The sequence below is a fragment of the Mustelus asterias genome, chromosome 9 (genome assembly GCF_964213995.1).
Source record: "Mustelus asterias chromosome 9, sMusAst1.hap1.1, whole genome shotgun sequence".
NCBI classification, from domain to species: Eukaryota; Metazoa; Chordata; class Chondrichthyes; order Carcharhiniformes; family Triakidae; genus Mustelus; species Mustelus asterias.
Window position 1 is genome coordinate 46,930,636 of NC_135809.1, and position 18,924 is coordinate 46,949,559.

Genomic DNA, 18,924 nt, shown 5'->3' on the forward strand with positions numbered 1-18,924 from the left:
AAAATTGCTAGAATCTATTATTAAGCAGGTCATAGAGGGGTACTTAGAAAATCGTAATGCAATCAGGTAGAGGTTGTGTGAGATGGAAATAATGTTTGACTAATTTATTAGAGTTCTTTGAGCAAGTAAAGAAGCAATGTGAATAAAGGGGAACCTGCAGATGTGATGTACTTGGATTTCGAAAAGGCGTTTTATAAGGTGCCACATCAAAGGTTGCTACACAGACTAGGAGCACATAATGTAGGGGGTAACATATTAGCATGGATAGAGAATTAACTCGCTAACAGGGAACAGAGTTTGGAGTAAGTGGATCATTTTCTGTAATTGTAACTAGTGGAGTGTCAGAGGGATCAGTGTTGGAACTTCAACTATTTTACAATCCATATAAATGATTTGGATGAAAGGACTGAATGTATTGCTAAATTTGCTGATGACACAAAGATAGATATGAAGGTATCTTGTGAAGATGACATAAGAAGTCTCCAAAGGAATATAGATAGGTTAAGTGAATGGGCAAAATGTTGATAGATGGAACGTAACGCAGGAAATTTTAACTTATCCATTTTGGCAAAAAGAATAGAAAAGCAGTTTTTTTTTTAAATTTAGAGAAATTGTAGAACTCTGTCCTAGTATATGAATCACAAAAGGTTAGCTTGCAGGCAAATGGAATGTTGTCATTTATTGCAAAGAGAATGGAATATAAAAGTGGAGAAGTCTAGTTACAATTGTACAGGATTTTGATGAGACCACATCTGGAGTACTGTGTACAATTTTGGTCTTGTTACTTAGGAGATAATTGTATTAGAAATAGTTCAGGGACGGTTCACTCAACTCATTTCTGGGATGAAGGGTTTATCTGATGAGTAAAAGTTGGACAAGTTGGGGCTGCATCCATTGGAGTTAGAAGGTCGAGAGAAGATCTTATTGAAACATACAAGATCCTAAGGAGACCTGACAGGGTGGATACTGAGAGGATCCTGAATGATACTAGAACTAGAAACACCATTTAAAATAGGGGTCTCCCATTTATGACGAGGTGAGGAGAAATTTTTTTCTGAGGTTCATTAGGCTGGAGCTCTTTCCCACAGAGCAATCAAGGCATGGTCATTGAATATTTTTAAGGCCAAGTTGGGAAGCTTTTTGTTTCACTAAAAGTATTGAAATTTGAAGGCTTGTGTGACCTTTTCCGAAACTAGAACACAAATATCTTTTTAAAAGTCAGCAGTCTCGATGGGAACTGTAACACTTTTAAGACAATCCTTAAAATTTGCCAATTTGACAAATTCTTGGCTATCTGCCCTAATATCACCTTAAGTGGCTCAATGTTTAATTGTGATTCATAACATACGTTTAAAGTACCTTGGGATATATTATTGTTAATGTCATATTGTTATTGCAGGATCCAGAGCTTTATAGAGGTGCAGGGTACAAAAGACAAGGAAGTTACGCTAAACCTTTATAAGTTATCAGTTAGACTTTAGCTGGAGTCCTGTGTTCAGTTCTGGGCATCACAATTCAGGATGTATGAGGAAAAAGATGCAGAGAAGATACAACAGAATTACACAAGGGATGAGGCACTTCAGTTATGTGGAGTGACCAAAGAAGCTAGGATTATTCTCCTTAGAACAGAGAAGATTACTAGGAGATTTAATGGGGGTTCTCCGAAATTGAGATATTGTAATAAAATTGGGAATGAAGCACTGTTTCCACTTCCACGGTAATCAGTAAAGCTCCAAGGTCAACTAGCTGAGTCCTAGGTAGTGGCCGTTATAAAATTAACTTCAAAAAAAGTGGAATTGTGTATAAAACAAACAGTGTTACACATCAAAATTTTATGCATTTGAGGATGAAAAATACTTTTTGTTATTTTCCCCCTCCCTCTCTTTGCACCAAACTGCTTAAAAGCATCTTATTCTGAGACATGTCAGGGGCGATTCTCCCAAAAAAATTCTAAGTGTCGAATTTGTGTAAAAACTGGAGTAAATCCTGCTGTTTTTTTCAGCGGGAGTTTCAAAATGATTCTCCCACACTCTGTGCACTGCAGAGTGCACTAGTGTAAATCTCACGACAAATCAGTGGGCAGGGTCGATCTCCTGCTGGAGAGGCTGGCAGCATAGCTCGTGTCTGCGTGGGTTTCCTCCGGGTGCTCCGGTTTCTTCCCACAGTCCAAAGATGTGCAGGTTAGGTTGATTGGCCATGCTAAAAAATTGCCCTTAGTGTCCTGGGATGTGAAGGTTAGAGGGATTAGTGGGTAAATATGTAGGGATATGGGGGTAGGGCCTGGGTGGGATTGTGGTCGGTGCAGACTCGATGGGCCGAATGGCCTCTTTCTGTACTGTAGGGATTCTATGATCTATGATTAAGCTGTCAGTGCCAAGATTGGCACATGTGCAGTGGCGCAAGTCTGCCGGCCTTCTGATCATTGGCCAGTTCGATTGCTGGCCTGCCCAACCCCCACATCGCCGGCGTGCGACCGCCCCCCCGCCAACAGGGCCTGATCACTGGGCCCCCCCCGAACATGCCCAGGCCAGCCTTGACCACCCCCCACCCCCCAACCATAATGCCAATCTCCAGATCCACCCCTCACCCCCCCCCTCCCCCGACAGGCAACCCCTAAGCCCCCAGCAGGCTTCCCCTACCCGCCCCACCTCGATGGCCAGCCCTGATCGCTGGCCTGCTTGCCTCTGTCACTCAGCCTAAAGTGCAGAATGGCAGCGGGACCTCCCACCCCACCCCACCCCACCCCCCCACCCCCCTCCAGAAGCCCCTCCACCCATCAGGTCCTGCCTCCATTAGGCCCCTCCCCCTTGGCACTGCCTGATGCCTGATGGGCAGCGCCCAGATGCTCCCTGGACATCAGCACTTTGCCCCTTGGGCAGTGCCAGGGCACCAGACTGGCACTGTCAAGGTGGCAATGCGCAAGGGGCACACCCCAGCATCCAACCCTCTGAGGGGCCTCGAATGCCCCCCTTCACTCCAGCGGGGTCGGGCCGCCAGCTCCCCGCAAGTGGAGAGCTATACTAAACCCTGCTGGAGTGAACTACTTCTGGCAGGGGGAGGGGAGAGAGGCGAGCGGGCCCCCGAGAGATTTCAGTCCTGGGTCCGCTAACGATATTCCAATTGCATTCAAATTAGGGTCTGCAAAGATTATGCAACTCCACGTCGATTTCCAGTGCGGAGCTGACAGTGCTGGAAATCCGGCTGTCGGAGAAGCACATGGTGCCCGCGAAATGGCCTCCGCTAGAGTCTCCCGGCCCACAGTTCTACAAAAGCAGCAGGGCAGGATGGGAGAATTGTCCCCGTCTTTTCAAACCCAAATAAGACTTACCAAATTGGCTTGATCAAATTACTGCAAGTAGAATTAGCTTTATGTCCAAAAGTTGTCAACCATGTTTACATCCTTCCTAATAATGTTCAATTTGCACTCATATCTAAAGCTAGTATAAAAGGGGAACAGGAAATGTGTAATTAATGTTGTTCTTTAGATTGTTCTCATCATGATTTTGATCAAAAGATATTTTCAAGCTGCTTTTACTTGAGTTTGGTGCAGTGTTCAGCCCAGCAGCTCCTGACATACATGTCATGTGTGCCTAACAATCGAATGAATTAAACTTTTTTGATCTGCTAGGGCCAGAGTACTTATTAAACCAACTTAACACACTGCATATGCAGAAAATTTATTTTTATTTTTTAAAACCTAAAATCATAGAATCCCTGCAGTGCAGAAGGAGGCCATTTCGCCCATCAAGACTGCATCGACAACAATCCCACCCAGGCCCTACTCTTTAACCCCATGTCCCCCTGGCACTAAAGGGCAATTTAGCATGGCTAATCAACCTAACCCACACATCTTCGGACTGTGGGAAGAAACTGTAGCACCCGGAGGAAACCCACATAGATACAGGGAGAACATGCAAACTCTACACAGACAATAACCGAGGCCGGAATTGAACCCACGTCCCTGGCGCTGTGAGGCAGCAATTATTAGTCAGGGCACTGGGTGGAAAATTCCCCTGCTGCCAGTAGTGCCGTGGGAGCTTTTGCCTGAGTGTACTATTGTGGTCTCATTGGGCAGCATGCTGGCACAGTAGTTAGCCTGTTCTACAATTGCACCACCAACCTCTCACGCTACTCAATGTGCACAAGATCATCACTCATCCATCAGCAGTCAGGATTCATGCCTAACATTCAGATGCTCCACTTTAGCCTCACTGTTACCAATGCTTGCAACCTCACACTCAAAGCCTGCAGCTTCTACATATTTCCAAATGCTCAGCTATGGCAACACACATATGGACATTATTCCCTCTCTCTTGCAGGTCAAGATCACACATAACTCCCAAGTAAGTAGCAGACAATTGATGGGGGCTGAATGTCTTTTCTAAAGAGCTCAGTCAGTGCAGAGTTATGATAGAAAGCTAGATAGAACCCCTATACTGCAGAAGGAGGCCATTCAGTCCATCAAGTCTGCACCGACCACAATCCCACCCAGCTCTTATCTCCATGTAGCCCCACATATTTACCCTGCTAGTGCCCCTGACACTAAGTGGCAATTTAGCAAGGCCAATCAACCTAATCTGCACATCTTTGGACTGTGGGAGGAAACCCACGCCGACATGGGGAGAATGTGCAAATTCCACACAGACAGTGACCCAAGCCAGGAATCGAACCCAGGTCCCTGGCACTGTGAGGCAGCAGTGCTAATCACTGTGCCACTCTACATTATGGATGACCGTATTTGAGGCCATTGCATCTGACACCACTCAGATACTGGCAGGGTATGTATGTTAGAGGGTGGTATAGATTCAGGATCTGCAAGTGGTGAATCGCCAGGCATGAATGAGCTGCAGCCAGGCTAGGGTGTGCAGCAGTTCACCAGAGGGCGAGATCACAGGCAGATTCTGCTGGAGGGGGCTCAGGTGAGGACTTTGTTGGAAGGGCACTGAGGAGACTATGAATAAGCATGCACGGTGCAAATTCTGAATTTCCATTGTGCCAGCATCAGAGGCATTATGGAGCTTAATTGGGCTTCCATGGTGTCTTCCTTCTTCAGATAAAGTTTATTGTCCATGCCAGTAAGAACAAGAAAAAAAATTATAGATATTTTGGTCCCCAAACAAAAGCTTCATATTAAAATTATAATATTGCAAAAGAGGGCAAAGTTAGGCAAGTTTACACAGAATGTTTGATTACATCTGTTAAAAAAAAGTTGCACTAATCTTGCCTACGCAAACTTTAAAGTTTTACTGCCAACTTGCTCAGCATTGTGAAGGATCTCCCTCCCTGTCAGGATGCCCTGGTGACTGTTGGGGATGTGGGGGGCAGGGGGTTGGGGTTAGCTACAGACATGTTTGAGCTGTTATATTCATTCAAGAAGTATTGACTATGACGTAGTCAGACCACAGCTGGCAGAGCATTTGTCTGGGTCTACTCAACAAATTTAAGATAAAACTTTACAAAACTCATGGTCGGGTACATACTTTTGGGCTACAAATCCCATTTGTGAGAATATTGAAGCTAAGCTGCCACCTTCTGTCCCATTGACGCTGTTAGATGAGCTCATTAACATTTCATCAGCGAGCTTTCTCAGAACAAAGTGCAGTGAAATGCTGCTGGAGACATCAGTGTGCAAATGTTTCAATGATTACAGCACTGTTTCTTCAGCAACGTCAAATCAAAATCATTTAGTACAACCAAAAACATCAGCTAGGCTGCTTCCACCCACATGGCATGCATGGTAATGAGAGTTCTTGCAATGGCCGTGCTTGCATTGGAAGTATGCAAAATCAAATAGTGTCCAATGCTACTCTGGTGCATTTTGGTCCTCAAGGAGTCCCTTGTTAAGCATTCCCAATGGAACAAATATTTAGTTGCACGAGAGGCCTCATACCAGTGCTATTTAAAGGGATCATCCATGATTCTTCCGAGTGAATGCTTTTGACTTTCTTTTGCTGATGCGAATGAGTACAAGTGCAAAGTGTTACTGTAGCAAGGATTCTAGAGGTGTTGGAAGGCCACTCAGGAGAGGGCTTGCATTTACCAGTGGCATCAGTGAAAATAAATATATGAGCCAGGATTAATACTGACCATGACATGTGTACATTCTTGTCAAATATACCTCAACATCTTGATGGAATAGTTGCTCAGCACCAGCAACAAATTACATGTTGAAGTTAAATGAATTTTAAATGTTTAATTGTATAACTAATTTTTATACAGCAAAATACTGGTGTTACAGGGAGGCCTTGCAAGTGTTTTAAATATGAGGGGTTACCCTCAGTAGCACAAAACTAGAAAACACCTGTTTTAGAACATTAATTAGGCACATATTCTTAAATGCATTATGCAATTACTTATTTGCAAAGGTCAATTTAACAAGTGGTAAATAGATGGATTCTGGCTTCCTCAAACAGTTATCATAGTACAAATCTGATCTCACAACAAAGAGAAAAGCAAACAGCTAATTATAAATCAGATTAAATTGCACTACTTTCCAATATATATAGGGCTGGATTCTCCAACCTCAACTGCAGCTGGGATTCTCCAGTCCTGCTGCAGTGAACAAAGATTTGGCTGAGCGCCAAATTCACCGTTCTCGTTGGCAGAGGCAGTGGGGTATGAACGGCCTGAGAATTCCAGCCATAGTATCCAGGTTTGTAACACTGCCAGATTTTGCTTGGTCAATGTGGTCTTTTACCTAGTTCTCATCTCGCATTATTAGAGTTTTGGATAGTTCAAAGGGGAAAAAAAGATAACATTTCAGATAAGAAATCAACAGCCTTTGAAGAGTTTCTGTTAAGTCCTTAGAAATGATTGGAACCAACAACCAGTGCAATTGCAAGTTGTATTTTTAAAAACCAATAGGATAAATTCACTGGTACTGCGCTCCCAGTAGTAGCTTCACTCAAAAGGAAGTCTGAATCCAAATCAGTGCCATATTATTGTAGTTGTGTGTGCTCCCTTTGAGCATAGTCCCTTGCTGGGTGTGCAGAATCCGTCAATGCACTCTCCTGGAACATCACTTAGAATTAAACATGTAAAGAAAAACTATTTTTTACTTAGTCTAATCCTGCTCGCTACCACTCTCTGTTATACCATCATTTCATCTTGAATTTATGGCAGTGTTATCATGAGGTTTAAGATTTGCACTCACTTGAAACAACAAATCTGGCAAGACTGAATTACACTTCAATTTCCACACCATTATAGTAAAAGCTGTGCTCTTATACATGTACATTCTTAATGTGGAGATGCCGGCGTTGGACTGGGGTGAACACAGTAAGAGTTTTAACAACACCGGGTTAAAGTCCAACAGGTTTATTTGGTAGCAAACACCATTAGCTTTCGGAGCGCTGCTCCTTCGTCAGATGGAGTGGAAATGTGCTCTCAAACAGGGCACAGAGACACAAAAATTGAGATTTTTGTGTCTCTGTGTCCTGTTTGAGAGCACATTTCCACTCCATCTGATGAAGGAGCAGCGCTCCGAAAGCTAATGGTGTTTGCTACCAAATAAACCTGTTGGACTTTAACCTGGTGTTGTTAAAACTCTTCCTGTGTACATTCTTAACTCAGAAATGGTCAAATGTATACTGCTAACAAAAAGGCAAAGGTTAAAATTACATTTTACTAAATTTCAATGAAGTATTTTGAAACATTTTGATGTAATCCTGTTTGCAGTCACACTACAGCTGGTCTAAAACCAAAAGTTTTGCAATGATGCTATAGTCTTTACAATTTTTTTCAGAACCTGGTCCTAGCACCTTGCTTCCAAATCACACTATGGGGTTAGATTTAATGGTGGCAGTGGAAATGGGTGATGGTTGCTCATCTACACATGCACAACCACCACCTCTGCCACACCCATTGCAAGAGTTGGCTGGCAGCTGAAGTGTCTGAAAGAAGCACACCCCACAGTATAATGCACCACTGGTGGGCTAAATGAGTAGAGAATGGGACTACTGCCCCCCAGTCGGAAGAAGTCCTGCCCTCGAGAGCTGCCAGTCAGTCCCATGAGCCGGCAGCTCTCAGTCCCAGCAGCATCAAAACCTAGTCATGGATCCTCCTGGGACTGCAAGAAGAATCACAGAAGAAGAGGAAGTGGATTCTGGCGAGAGGTAAGTCAAGGTTATTGGACTTGGAGGGATCGGGGAAGCCAGAGAAGGGTGGTGGTGGGGGGGTTTGGGGGTTTGAGGCCAGGAAGGCAAGAACAGAGAGGTATAATCATGGTAAGGAAAAGGAGTCCACCAATGCAGACAAGGCACTCCCCAAGGCAGACCACTCTTCTTCCCACCTGTTACGGCAGTTTCCTTAAAAAAAGAGCCTACCCACTCCCTGTTTGCCTGCCCATGCCAACCTATGGCATGGGCAGTGTATTATTATGGTCAATAGGTTTGCCGATGAGGTCAATTGACCATCAATCATTTTAAAATGGGCTGCCGATTTTGGCACTGTTACGGTATGTCACACTGGGTCAGCTCAGGTGTGGGCCGAAGGTGGTGGGCAGAAGGTTGTGGGTTTGCCACCCCTCATATTTTACATGCCCTTTCCCACCAAAAATATATCCAGAGAGATGAGCCGTAAAATCCAGCTCCACATTTTATATAAATCTAGAGCTTAAACTGCTTCTATTTGATGGAAAATGTTGACTGAAGCAAGTAATTGGATTTGGCTGGTCTGGTTACAAAGAGCTATTCAATACCCCCAAACTAGTACGGTTACCAGCACAAATGAGGGGCGACAAACAACACCACCTCACTCTTTCCGCTGCTTTGCCTGAAAATCAATGATATCCTTGATTTCCAAGGGTAAAGCTGATAACCTGGAGATATGTAGCCTTCTTCAATTGATGCTACATCCATGTTTGGTCTTAAACTCCCTTGCCTGGTTAGAAGATGGTTTTGCAATGAAATTAATGGAAGTGATCTATTTTCAAATTTCCAATATCTGTCCATTTATCATAATTATACATTGCTCCAAAAGCCAAATATGTGTGCAAGGCACATGCTAATGGTAGAGGGGGGTCATTGTGATTAGCAGGTTGATATTATGTGTGGAATTTTATGAGAAAAATTCTAAGTGTCCAGCTAGCGTGAAAATGGGAGAGTTGCAGATCTGTTTTTTGGATGCGTTTTTACACCCAATCTTGTGCACAGTGCATGGAAAAAATGGGCTAGACTGTTTCTAGCTACCAGAGGCAGGGGGTGGGGCTTAATTTACTAGCCAGCGGCAGAGGGAGCTACTGCGCATGAGCAGACCTCTGTGGTTGCTCATGCACAATTCCAACAGCAGAGGGAGCTATTGATCACATGCAGATTTCTGTGGCTGCACATGCGCAATTCCAACAGAAGACTGTCAGGGAGAGGGAGAGCTACCAGCCAGTGCTGTTGGGGGCAGCCTGAACCAACCCCCAATCCCACGGGGCAATCGCGGGGGCCCACAACTGATAGCGAGCCCTGCATCACCCGAAAAGCTAGCGAAAGCCGTCCCCCCGCTTTCAGAACAATTGTGCCTCCCCCCCTCACTCTCCCCACAATCACAACTGCAGAGTGCGTAGCGGCCCCTCCTCGCTCCCCGAACGGGTTGCCCCAGCCTGGCCCTGCCCACTCCAGGTCCTGCCCCTCCAGGCCCAGAACCTCTCCCGGCGAGGCCACGAATGTAAGTGAGCCTGGATGATTGAACACTAGGCTCACTAATGCCATGTAAATCAGCATCAGAATAAATTTAATTTATTTAATTTATTCAGCCTCTTGATGGAAATGGGCGAGAGGTTGACCTCGCTGGCAATCCGGTCCCAGTAAGATCACGAGAGCCGAGAAATCGGGCACGATCCTGTTTTTACCGATTTTACCCGCTCACTCCGCCCATTGATGGGCGGGGCAAACTGGTAAAATTCTGCCCATGTCTCAAGCCACACTCCAGGATGCAAATACAACAACAAAGAAAATTTTGGGATACAATGTTTGAGTAATTTGAGACATGACATGTAGTAAATGCAGCATGCTGAAAAGGAAAAAGGCAACTTTGGACCTCTGGTTCTCAAGACTCTCCACCTTGGGATTATTTTTTGTGTCATGTGTTGAAACTAACTAACAGTTGATAGAGATTGATTACTTTGATTAGTCAAGAACTCCATTTTCATTGTATCATGCAATTACTAGGATATTAGAAGGCAAACTAGATGAACTTAGCAAATGCGAGACAAAACAAAACAATTTCCTCTGTACATGTTCTAATTTGGCACTTCAGATTTGCATTGAAATTATAATACATAAATAGGCCATTCAGCCCAACATCCTGAGATGGTATTCACCCTCTACATGAGCAATAACCCTAATCCCACATAGCTGTCTTGTTCCTTTAACTCCTTATTCTTTCAGCTTTCAGCCACTTAACTGACCAGTCTTGAATAATGGGCAGGTTCCTTAGCCTGCATTTGCCATCCGCAGGATCAGGGATCAAGATCCAGCAAAACCCAGAAGTCGTGAATCTCGCTGGTTAGATCGTGACTTCCAATTTTTGCCATTCCTCGCCGGTGATGTAATCAGGTTCACGTCCAAAATGGGCAAGAACCTGATTTACAGGCATTTTAATATATTTTCACATCATTAGAGACTCCCTTGCCAGATATTGAGCCCCGGCGTATTTGTGAGCCATGTCGGTGTGAGCCCGAGATCTCCATGGCGGGGTTGGAGTGGGGGGTTATTTTTTGGTCTGAGCTGGGCACCCTGATCTCAGTGCAGCTGGGATTTGCCGGCTTGTTGAGGCCCCACCCCCGCTAGATGATGGCATGAAAATTGCCCACCTATTTTTTGGTGGCAGAGTGTGGTAAGATCTGGAGAGGAAAGGAAACACGCCATTCTTCTCGCCGGAACCAACACACTGCTGTTTTTTGGTAAGATTCCTCCCAATGACTTGATCTCTGTTGAATGAATTTAGAGTTAGTAGCTAAAGCAGTCTCAGAAACCTCTGTGTAAAACAGTCCCTGCTTATCTCTGTTCTAAATCTTAGTTAATCTTATACTTACATCGTCTTGTTCTAGATACCTCATTCTTCTGATATCTAACTGCAACTTGAGCAAAACAAAAGTCAAAAACAACAAATTTATGCAATTTCTCCAGGGTTTCTACCAAAGATAGTTGGATATCAGGAAAAGCTCCATAGAAATTATTGGGATCTGCTTTCACACACAGTCTCATCTTTTCATATATTTAAACTCCTGTCAGATCAATCCTTAATCTCCTTTGCTCTAACAAACCAAAAGGTCTCACAACACCAGGTTAAAGTCCTGGGCGGCACGGTAGCACAGTGGTTAGCACTGCTGCTTCACAGCTCCAGGGTCCTGGGTTCGATTCCCGGCTCGGGTCACTGTCTGTGTGGAGTTTGCACATTCTCCTCGTGTCTGTGTGGGTTTCCTCCGGGTGCTCCGGTTTCCTCCCACAATCCAAAGATGTGTGGGTTAGGTTGATTGGCCAGGTTAAAAAAAAAATTTGCCCCTTAGAGTCCTGGGATGCGTAGGTTAGAGGGATTAGCGGGGACAATGTGTGGGGGTAGGGCCTGGGTGGGATTGTGGTCGGTGCAGACTCGATGGGCTGAATGGTCTCCTTCTGCACTGTAGGGTCTCTCTAAGTCCAACAGATTTATTTGACAGCACAAGCTTTTGGAGTCTCGCTCCTTCCTCAGGTGAGTGACTCAGTCCAAACCTGTTGGACTTTAACCTAGTGTTGAGAGATTTTTTACTGTGCTCACCCCAGTCCAACGCCGGCATCTCCACATCATGGCGAACAAAACAAGCCACAGTTTTTGAATCTTCCTCACATTTGTATTTTGTCACGTTATCCTGTAGGCTCAGCAGTAAGTCTCACTCTAAGGCAATACAGGTCAGATATTAAAGCTACAACATCTTACAATTGATTCTTCAACCTGTGCTCTCTTTGAATGTGATTCCTTGCTGGGAGCTGAGGGAACATATACACTATTCTTCACATTAAGTGCTGTAGTCAGGATGTATTCTAAGCTACAGTCCAACAATGGGCACTTTATAAATAGAATATCATGTTGGAATGGGGAGTGTGAACTATGGTCTCCTTATTTGCAATAGCAGTCCTTCCAAATTAAAGATTTTCACACTCGAAAGCACTATGGAGAGATGCAAGATCATTTTTAATACAAGTCCTTACCTTGTCAGAATTGTCTCCATTAAACAAACGGTAAAATTAAAATTGCATTCTATTTTCACCTTAAGAAGCAAACACTGAACGTAAATCACAAAGAAACTATAAAGAACAATAAAAGAAAGTGATGTCACTCACCCAGGCAGTTATGGCCGTCATGTGCCAACATAAAGCCATCGTAACAAGTGCATCTGTAGTTGCCTGGAATGTTGATACACTCATGAACGCAGCCGCCATTGTAGTCATTGTCACATTCATCAATGTCTGAAAGACAGTTAGCAAGACATACTTCAGTAAGGGCACAAGACACTCTGGAAGGCATCATACACAAAAGTAAGGTAGTTGGTGGTGATGAAGACGGGCACCATAGAGAAGGTATTTGTTGGTCTCAGTGAAGCTGGGGTTCCCATTCAAGAATACAAACAAACTTACAGCAAACATCACAAGCAAGTGCACGGCTGTGGAAAATAAGAATGAGAAAAAGGTTAAAGTTCAGGATGAGGGAACAGTCAAAAAAAAGCATGATCACCACAACTCTGTGGGAAAAACTGTTGAAGATCTAGTCATTTAAAAAAAATTAAACCTATCAGTAGTTTAAAAATAAAAGCAGAAAAGATTCTGAATGTCTGAAAATAAAATTTCAATTTATTTGATTAAACTTGTCCTGTGTAACATATAACATTAAAATTATTGTTAGCAATATTAACTGAATATTTAATAGATTAGCAATGGCAGTGTAAACCCAATTATTTTAAGCATCTGTTGTTCTTCACTAAAATAACACATAAGATCATATGAACAAGGATAGAATTGTCTGCTACTAACTCTTCAGTGTCAGAAGTGCCGTTTGTAAAAGGCCCATCACTAAAACCCAACCTGAGTTGGAGGCCAAAAACGTGGCGTCCAAACTTGTTTGAAAAAAGAGAGATAATTAACTAATTAGTCAGTCATTTTCTTGAAAAGCGCCATTGTCAGTTTATGGGACCTGTCAAAACCAGAAATCACAGGAAAGGCCTTTATCTCCGAGTGAACAGTGAGACCATCTTGAAGTTCAGACAGCTCTTAAAGCTGCACATACGCTTTAAAATTTTTTAACATGGATCACAATTCAACACATTCAAGTCAATTAGGACTCATCCAAGGCCCAGAGCATTCAAACTTGGGGTCTTCTGAGGAAAGGATTCTGAAGTTATAGCATCGCTTTTGGTTTAAATAAAAAGTCAGAACACCTGCTACCGTGGGGCGGCACGGTAGCACAGTGGTTAGCACTGCTGCTTCACTGCTCCAGGGACCTGGGTTCGAATCCCGGCTCGGGTCACTGTCTGTGTGGAGTTTGCACATTCTCCTCGTGTCTGCGTGGGTTTCCTCCGGGTGCTCCGGTTTCCTCCCACAGTCCAAAGATGTGCGGGCTAGGTTGATTGGCCATGCTAAAATTGCCCCTTAGTGTCCTGGGATGCGTAGATTAGAGGGATTAGTGGGTAAAATATGTAAGGATATGGGGGTAGGGCCTGGGTGGGATTGTGGTCGGTGCAGACTCGATGGGCCGAATGGCCTCTTTCTGTACTGTAGGGTTTCTATGATTTCTATGACCTGCATGTAAAGGAAGATCCAAACCTGGAACCAGTACTCCAGATAGTTAGACAGTCAGAACTCTGTGAGCAGCACAGAACAATATTATGGGTAGTGAGTAAACATTGTGCAGAGGCCAACCCTCGGTCTAGCTAGTTAGGCAACAACCACACTGGGGCAGAAAGTCAGAAACAGCAACACCAGGCCAGGCTGGCAGTGTGACCATACCAATGCTGTGGAGCGAAGCATCCTCACAGGTGACATCAGTGTCTTACCAGTGTTTAAGTTTTTAAGTCTATTTATTAGTCACAAGTAGGCTTACATTAACACTGCAATGAAGTTACTGTGTAAATCCTCTCGTCATCACACTCTGGCAGCTGTTCAAGTACATAGAGAGAGAATTTAGCATGGGCAATGCGCCTAACCAGCATGTCTTTCAGACTGTGGGAGGAAACTGGAGCACTCGGAGGAACCCATGCAGACACAGGGAGAATGTGCAGACTCTGCACAGACAGTGACCCAAGCCGGGAATCGAATCCAGGTCCCTGGCGCTGTGAGGCAACAGTGCTTGCCACTATGCCACTCCCAAGTGCAGCCCAATGGTACCGGTTCAACGGGTTAAAAAATAATAATCAAAAACCCACGGAAAGCCCAAAGATGATCCACAGACACCCACGGAAAACCCAAAGACGATTCTGCAAACCCAGAAGAGAGACAGCCGTGTTTTTGGGTGAAGTCAAAGATCTTGATTTCTCATCTTGGACTGTGGACATTAAAATTAACCCTAACCCTGCATCACACTTCTTCAACAGCTCAGATATTTTAACTGGGGTAACCAAATACTGAGTGAGGATATGGCACCATATGATTGACAGAGGATGAGAGAGCCATCAAACCAAAAATGCCTCATTTATTTCAACTATCAGTTTCTGGCCATTAACCAATCCTCAATCCATGCTGATAGAATACCTGCAATTCCATGAGTCCTAACTTTATGTAATAAACACTTGTGTGACACCTTTCAAATGCTTTTTGAAAATCTAAATACACTGCTACGTCCACACTACATCCATTCAACATTTTACACCCTCAGAAAAACTCCAAAAAATTTGTCAAATTTAGTTTCCCTTTCATAGATCCACATTGGCTCAGAAAATCATAACATGATTACGTGAAGTACCCTAATAACAGATTCCAGCATTTTGCCTAACACTGATATCACGCTGAATGGCTGATAATTCCCCTTTTTCACTCTTACTCCATTCTGAAATAATGAGGTTACGTTTGCTACCTTCCAATCCTTGGGTTGTGCTATAGAATCTAAAAATCAAAATCAAAACTAATACGTCCACTAACTCTGCAGCTACCTCTTTTAAAACTCCTGGGTGTAGGGATTTGTCACCACTTAGTCCCATTAATTTACTTTCATCAAAGTTTACAGCACAGAAGGATGTTGTTCAGCTGATCGAGTCTATGCCAGAACAAGTCCCTATTTCTTTATTTTTACTGATTTCTTCAAGGTCCTCATTCTTGCTGGTTCCTACTGTTTCCAGAATTTTTGTGTGTCTTGTCCGTGAAGACAGATACAAAAGGGGGTGATTCTCCCAGCCTGCTGTGCTGTTCGAGCTGATTTTAATATTTAAAATATAATTTTAATATCATTAGCTGGTCCCGGACTGAAGTCTCCAGGCTTGCTAGCCTCTTCCCCACTCCCCAATTCCCCAGGAGGTTGGGGGTGAGGGGGAGGGTGCCCTTGGACATTGCCTGCCTGATAGTGGCAGCCATGGCCCCAGGCACTGCCCAAGGGACAAAGTGGCAATGCCCAGGGGGGACACCTTGGCATTGCCCACCATGTATTGAGGTTGGCAGTGGCAAGGGGATGGGGCAATCAGCAGGTATGGGGAGTTCTGCAGTCAGGATCTGTGGCAGAGGAAGGGAAGGGATTGATCGAGCTGGCCATCGGGTGGGGTTAGGCGATCACGGCTGCTGGGGTGGTGGAGGGGGGGGCGTGGGGGGAGTTAATACTCTGTCTAGCCTAGTTGCTATCTAATCCTTCTCCATACTCTTGTCCTCAAGTGCTTTCTTGGTCCTTGGTCAACTGTCTACCTAAATACTTGCTAGCTCACCAAAATGTTGAAAGGGGAGAGAGAAAAAAGGAAAGTGGGCTGACGAATGGCAGATGGAGTTTAATTTAGACAAATGCAACATGATGCATTTTGGTAGATTGAACCAGGGCAGGACTTATTCAGTTATTGGTAGGGCACTGGGGAGAGTTACAGAACAAAGAGATCTAGGGGTACATGTTCATAGCTCCTTGAAAGTGGAGTCACAGGTGGACAGAGTGGTGAAGAAGGCATTTGGCATGCTTGGTTTCATCAGTCAGAACATTGAATACAGGAGTTGGAATGTCTTGTTGAAGTTGTACAAGACATTGGTAAGGCCACACTTGGAATACTGTGTGCAATTCTGGTTGCCCTATTATAGAAAGGATATTATTAAACTAGAAAGAGTGTAGAAAAGATTTACTAGGATGCTACTGGGACTTGATGGATTGAGTTATAAGGAGAGGCTGAATAGACTGGGACTTTTTTCTCTGCAGCGTAGGAGGCTGAGGGGTGATCTTATAGAGGTCTATAAAATAATGAGGGGCACAGATCAGCTAGATAGTCAATATCTTTTCCCAAAGGTAGGGGAGTTTAAAACTAGAGGGCACAGGTTTAAGGTGAGATGGCAGAGATACAAAAGTGCCCAGAAGGGCAATTTTTTCACACACAGGGTGGTGAGTGCCTGGAACAAGCTGCCAGAGGTAGTAGTAGAGGCGGGTACAATTTTGTCTTTTAAAAAGCATTTAGACAGTTACATGGGTACGATGGGTATAGAGGGATATGGGCCAAATGTGGGCAATTGGGATTAGCTTAGGGGTTTCAAAAAAAAAAGGGCGGCATGGACAAGTTGGGCCGAAGGGCCTGTTTCCATGCTATAAACCTCTATGACTCTATAAGTGATAATGCAACGAGATAATTCAGACTCTCAAATTGGCGAGAAAAGACAAACAGAAAGTAAAAGCATGGGGAAATTGCAATGTGAGAGAGAGAAATGAAACAGTACAACAAGAAAAATAAATCACATAAGATATCCCAAATAGTTTATCCAACAAGATGCTCAGAATGAGTGAAAGTCAGAATTGAAGAAGATAGCAAGGAGTTGAAGGATTATCCTTGGCTATTATCTTGAGTTAAGCGTGATGGATTCTGTGGGCCAAGTTTGTAATATTTGAGTCAGAGTCTAAGTGAAAAGGGAAACCGAGAAAGGGGAAGTGATCCTTCCAGTTTTTAACGAAAAAAATTGGAAACTAAATCTTCTGGTTTAAACTATACAAAAGGAGATGGGGCCAGCTTCATCAGAGCTCAGTAGATGACGAGTCCAGTGGTCCAGCACCAGCCAGCCGAAGATGACAAGAGGCTAGATCCAGAAGCTGAGAATATGCAAAGTTATAGGTGCTGCCGCTGTTTCTGTTACTTGAAGATAACCTTAGTGGATCTACATCATCCAGGCTACAGCGAGTAGAATGGAGGAGACAGTCGTGAGCTATGTTTAGTGAAATCTGTGCCTGTGGAACTCAAGTTGATTGTGCACTGCTGTCCGCTAAAGACCAAGTTAAATTGTCGACAAAGAGGAGCTGAAAGTGAGGAAGATAGAGTTTTGAAGGTGAAATAGATGCTGAGTGGATTGACAAGCCAATTCGCAAGATCTAATTGTGTCTGCTGTTTAATGTGTAATTAATAATTCATAATTGACTGCAATTTCCCTGTTAATGTGTTCAATTTATGTTAATTCTAGGTTTTAGAGTACTGGTAGTTATGTAAAGGAGCATTTAATGTTTGCTTTATTTGACTCTTGTATAGGAAAATTCTTTTGTTTTAAACTGTGAAAAATTCTTTCAGTAAGTAATTGGGATTTCTTGTTTTTTTTCCACAAAAAAAGGTTACTGGTCTCCACTGAGATCGTAACATATTGGAAATATTCATTACTATTGTGTTTAAAATCTGCAGCTATACTCTTTTCCAGTTTTAACTTTCCCACTTTGACTTCCTTATGACTTCTGGAGTGTGGCGACTGGGGGATTTTCACAGTAACTTAATTGCAGTGTTAATGTAAGCCTATTTGTGACACTAATATATAAACTTTAACTTTAAACTTTTCTTTTTTGTATGCTTGTATGTTCTTCTTAGTCAAACTAAGGGCCACCAGAAACATGAAGAACAAGGAGACATAATAACATAGGCAGACTAGGATAGTGAGCAGAAATGTGTCAATCAAAGGAAGAATAAAAATGGATTTATATAGTATTTTTCACATCTTCAGGATGTCCCAAAGTGTGTGTCACAGCCATTGAACTTGGAGAGGCAAGGCTTGACCAGGGATAGTCAGCATAGCTTTGTGTTCAGGTGTATAGATGAAGGTTGTGCAGTTGACGTAGTCTATATTGATTTCAGCAAAGCTTTTGACAAGGTCCTGCATGGGAGACTTGTAAAGAAGGTAAATGCACATGGGATACAGGGTAATTTGATAATTTGGATTCAAAGTTGGCTCAGTTGTAAGAGACAGAGGGTGGTGACAGAAGGCTGCTTTAGTGACTGGAAACCAGTGTCCAGTGGCGTTCCACAGGGATCTGTGTTGGGTTCCCTAAGATGACTATGTGGGGGGGGTAGGATTAGTAAGCTTGTGGATGACACAAAGATTGGCCAGGTGATTAACAGTGAGGCTGTGTGTCGAGGGCTACAATAAGATATAAACGGAATGGTCAAATTGGCAGATAAGTGGCAGATGGAATTTAACCCTGAAAAGTGAGAGGTGATACACTTTGGAAGGAGTAATTTGATTCAATCAACAGCATGACACTAAAATGTTCTGTGGAACAATGGGACCTTGGCGTGTTTGTTTTTATATCTCTGAAGATGGAAGGGCATGTTAGTAGGGTGGTGAAAAAGGCATATGGCACTCTTGTCTTTATCAATCAAGGCACAGATTACAAAATTAAGGAAGTCAGGTTGGAATTGTACAGAACTTTGATGAGCCACAGCTAAAGTACTGTGTGCAGTTCTGGTCACCACATTATAGGAAGGATGTGATTGCACTGGAGGGGGTGCAGAGGAGATTCACTAGGATGCTGCCTGCGATGGAA

At 43.6% G+C, this 18,924-nt stretch overlaps 1 protein-coding gene across 3 annotated transcripts in view; it reads right to left on the reverse strand.

Annotated features, from left to right (window-relative positions):
* Positions 1–18,924, reverse strand: part of scube1 (signal peptide, CUB domain, EGF-like 1) — a 279,156-nt gene that overhangs the window by 238,248 nt on the left and 21,984 nt on the right. For all 3 annotated transcript variants that reach the window (XM_078220129.1, XM_078220128.1, XM_078220127.1), the window contains exon 3: positions 12,309–12,434. In XM_078220129.1, the coding sequence (XP_078076255.1) occupies positions 12,309–12,434 (126 nt within the window). The remainder of the gene's footprint in view (positions 1–12,308; positions 12,435–18,924) is intronic.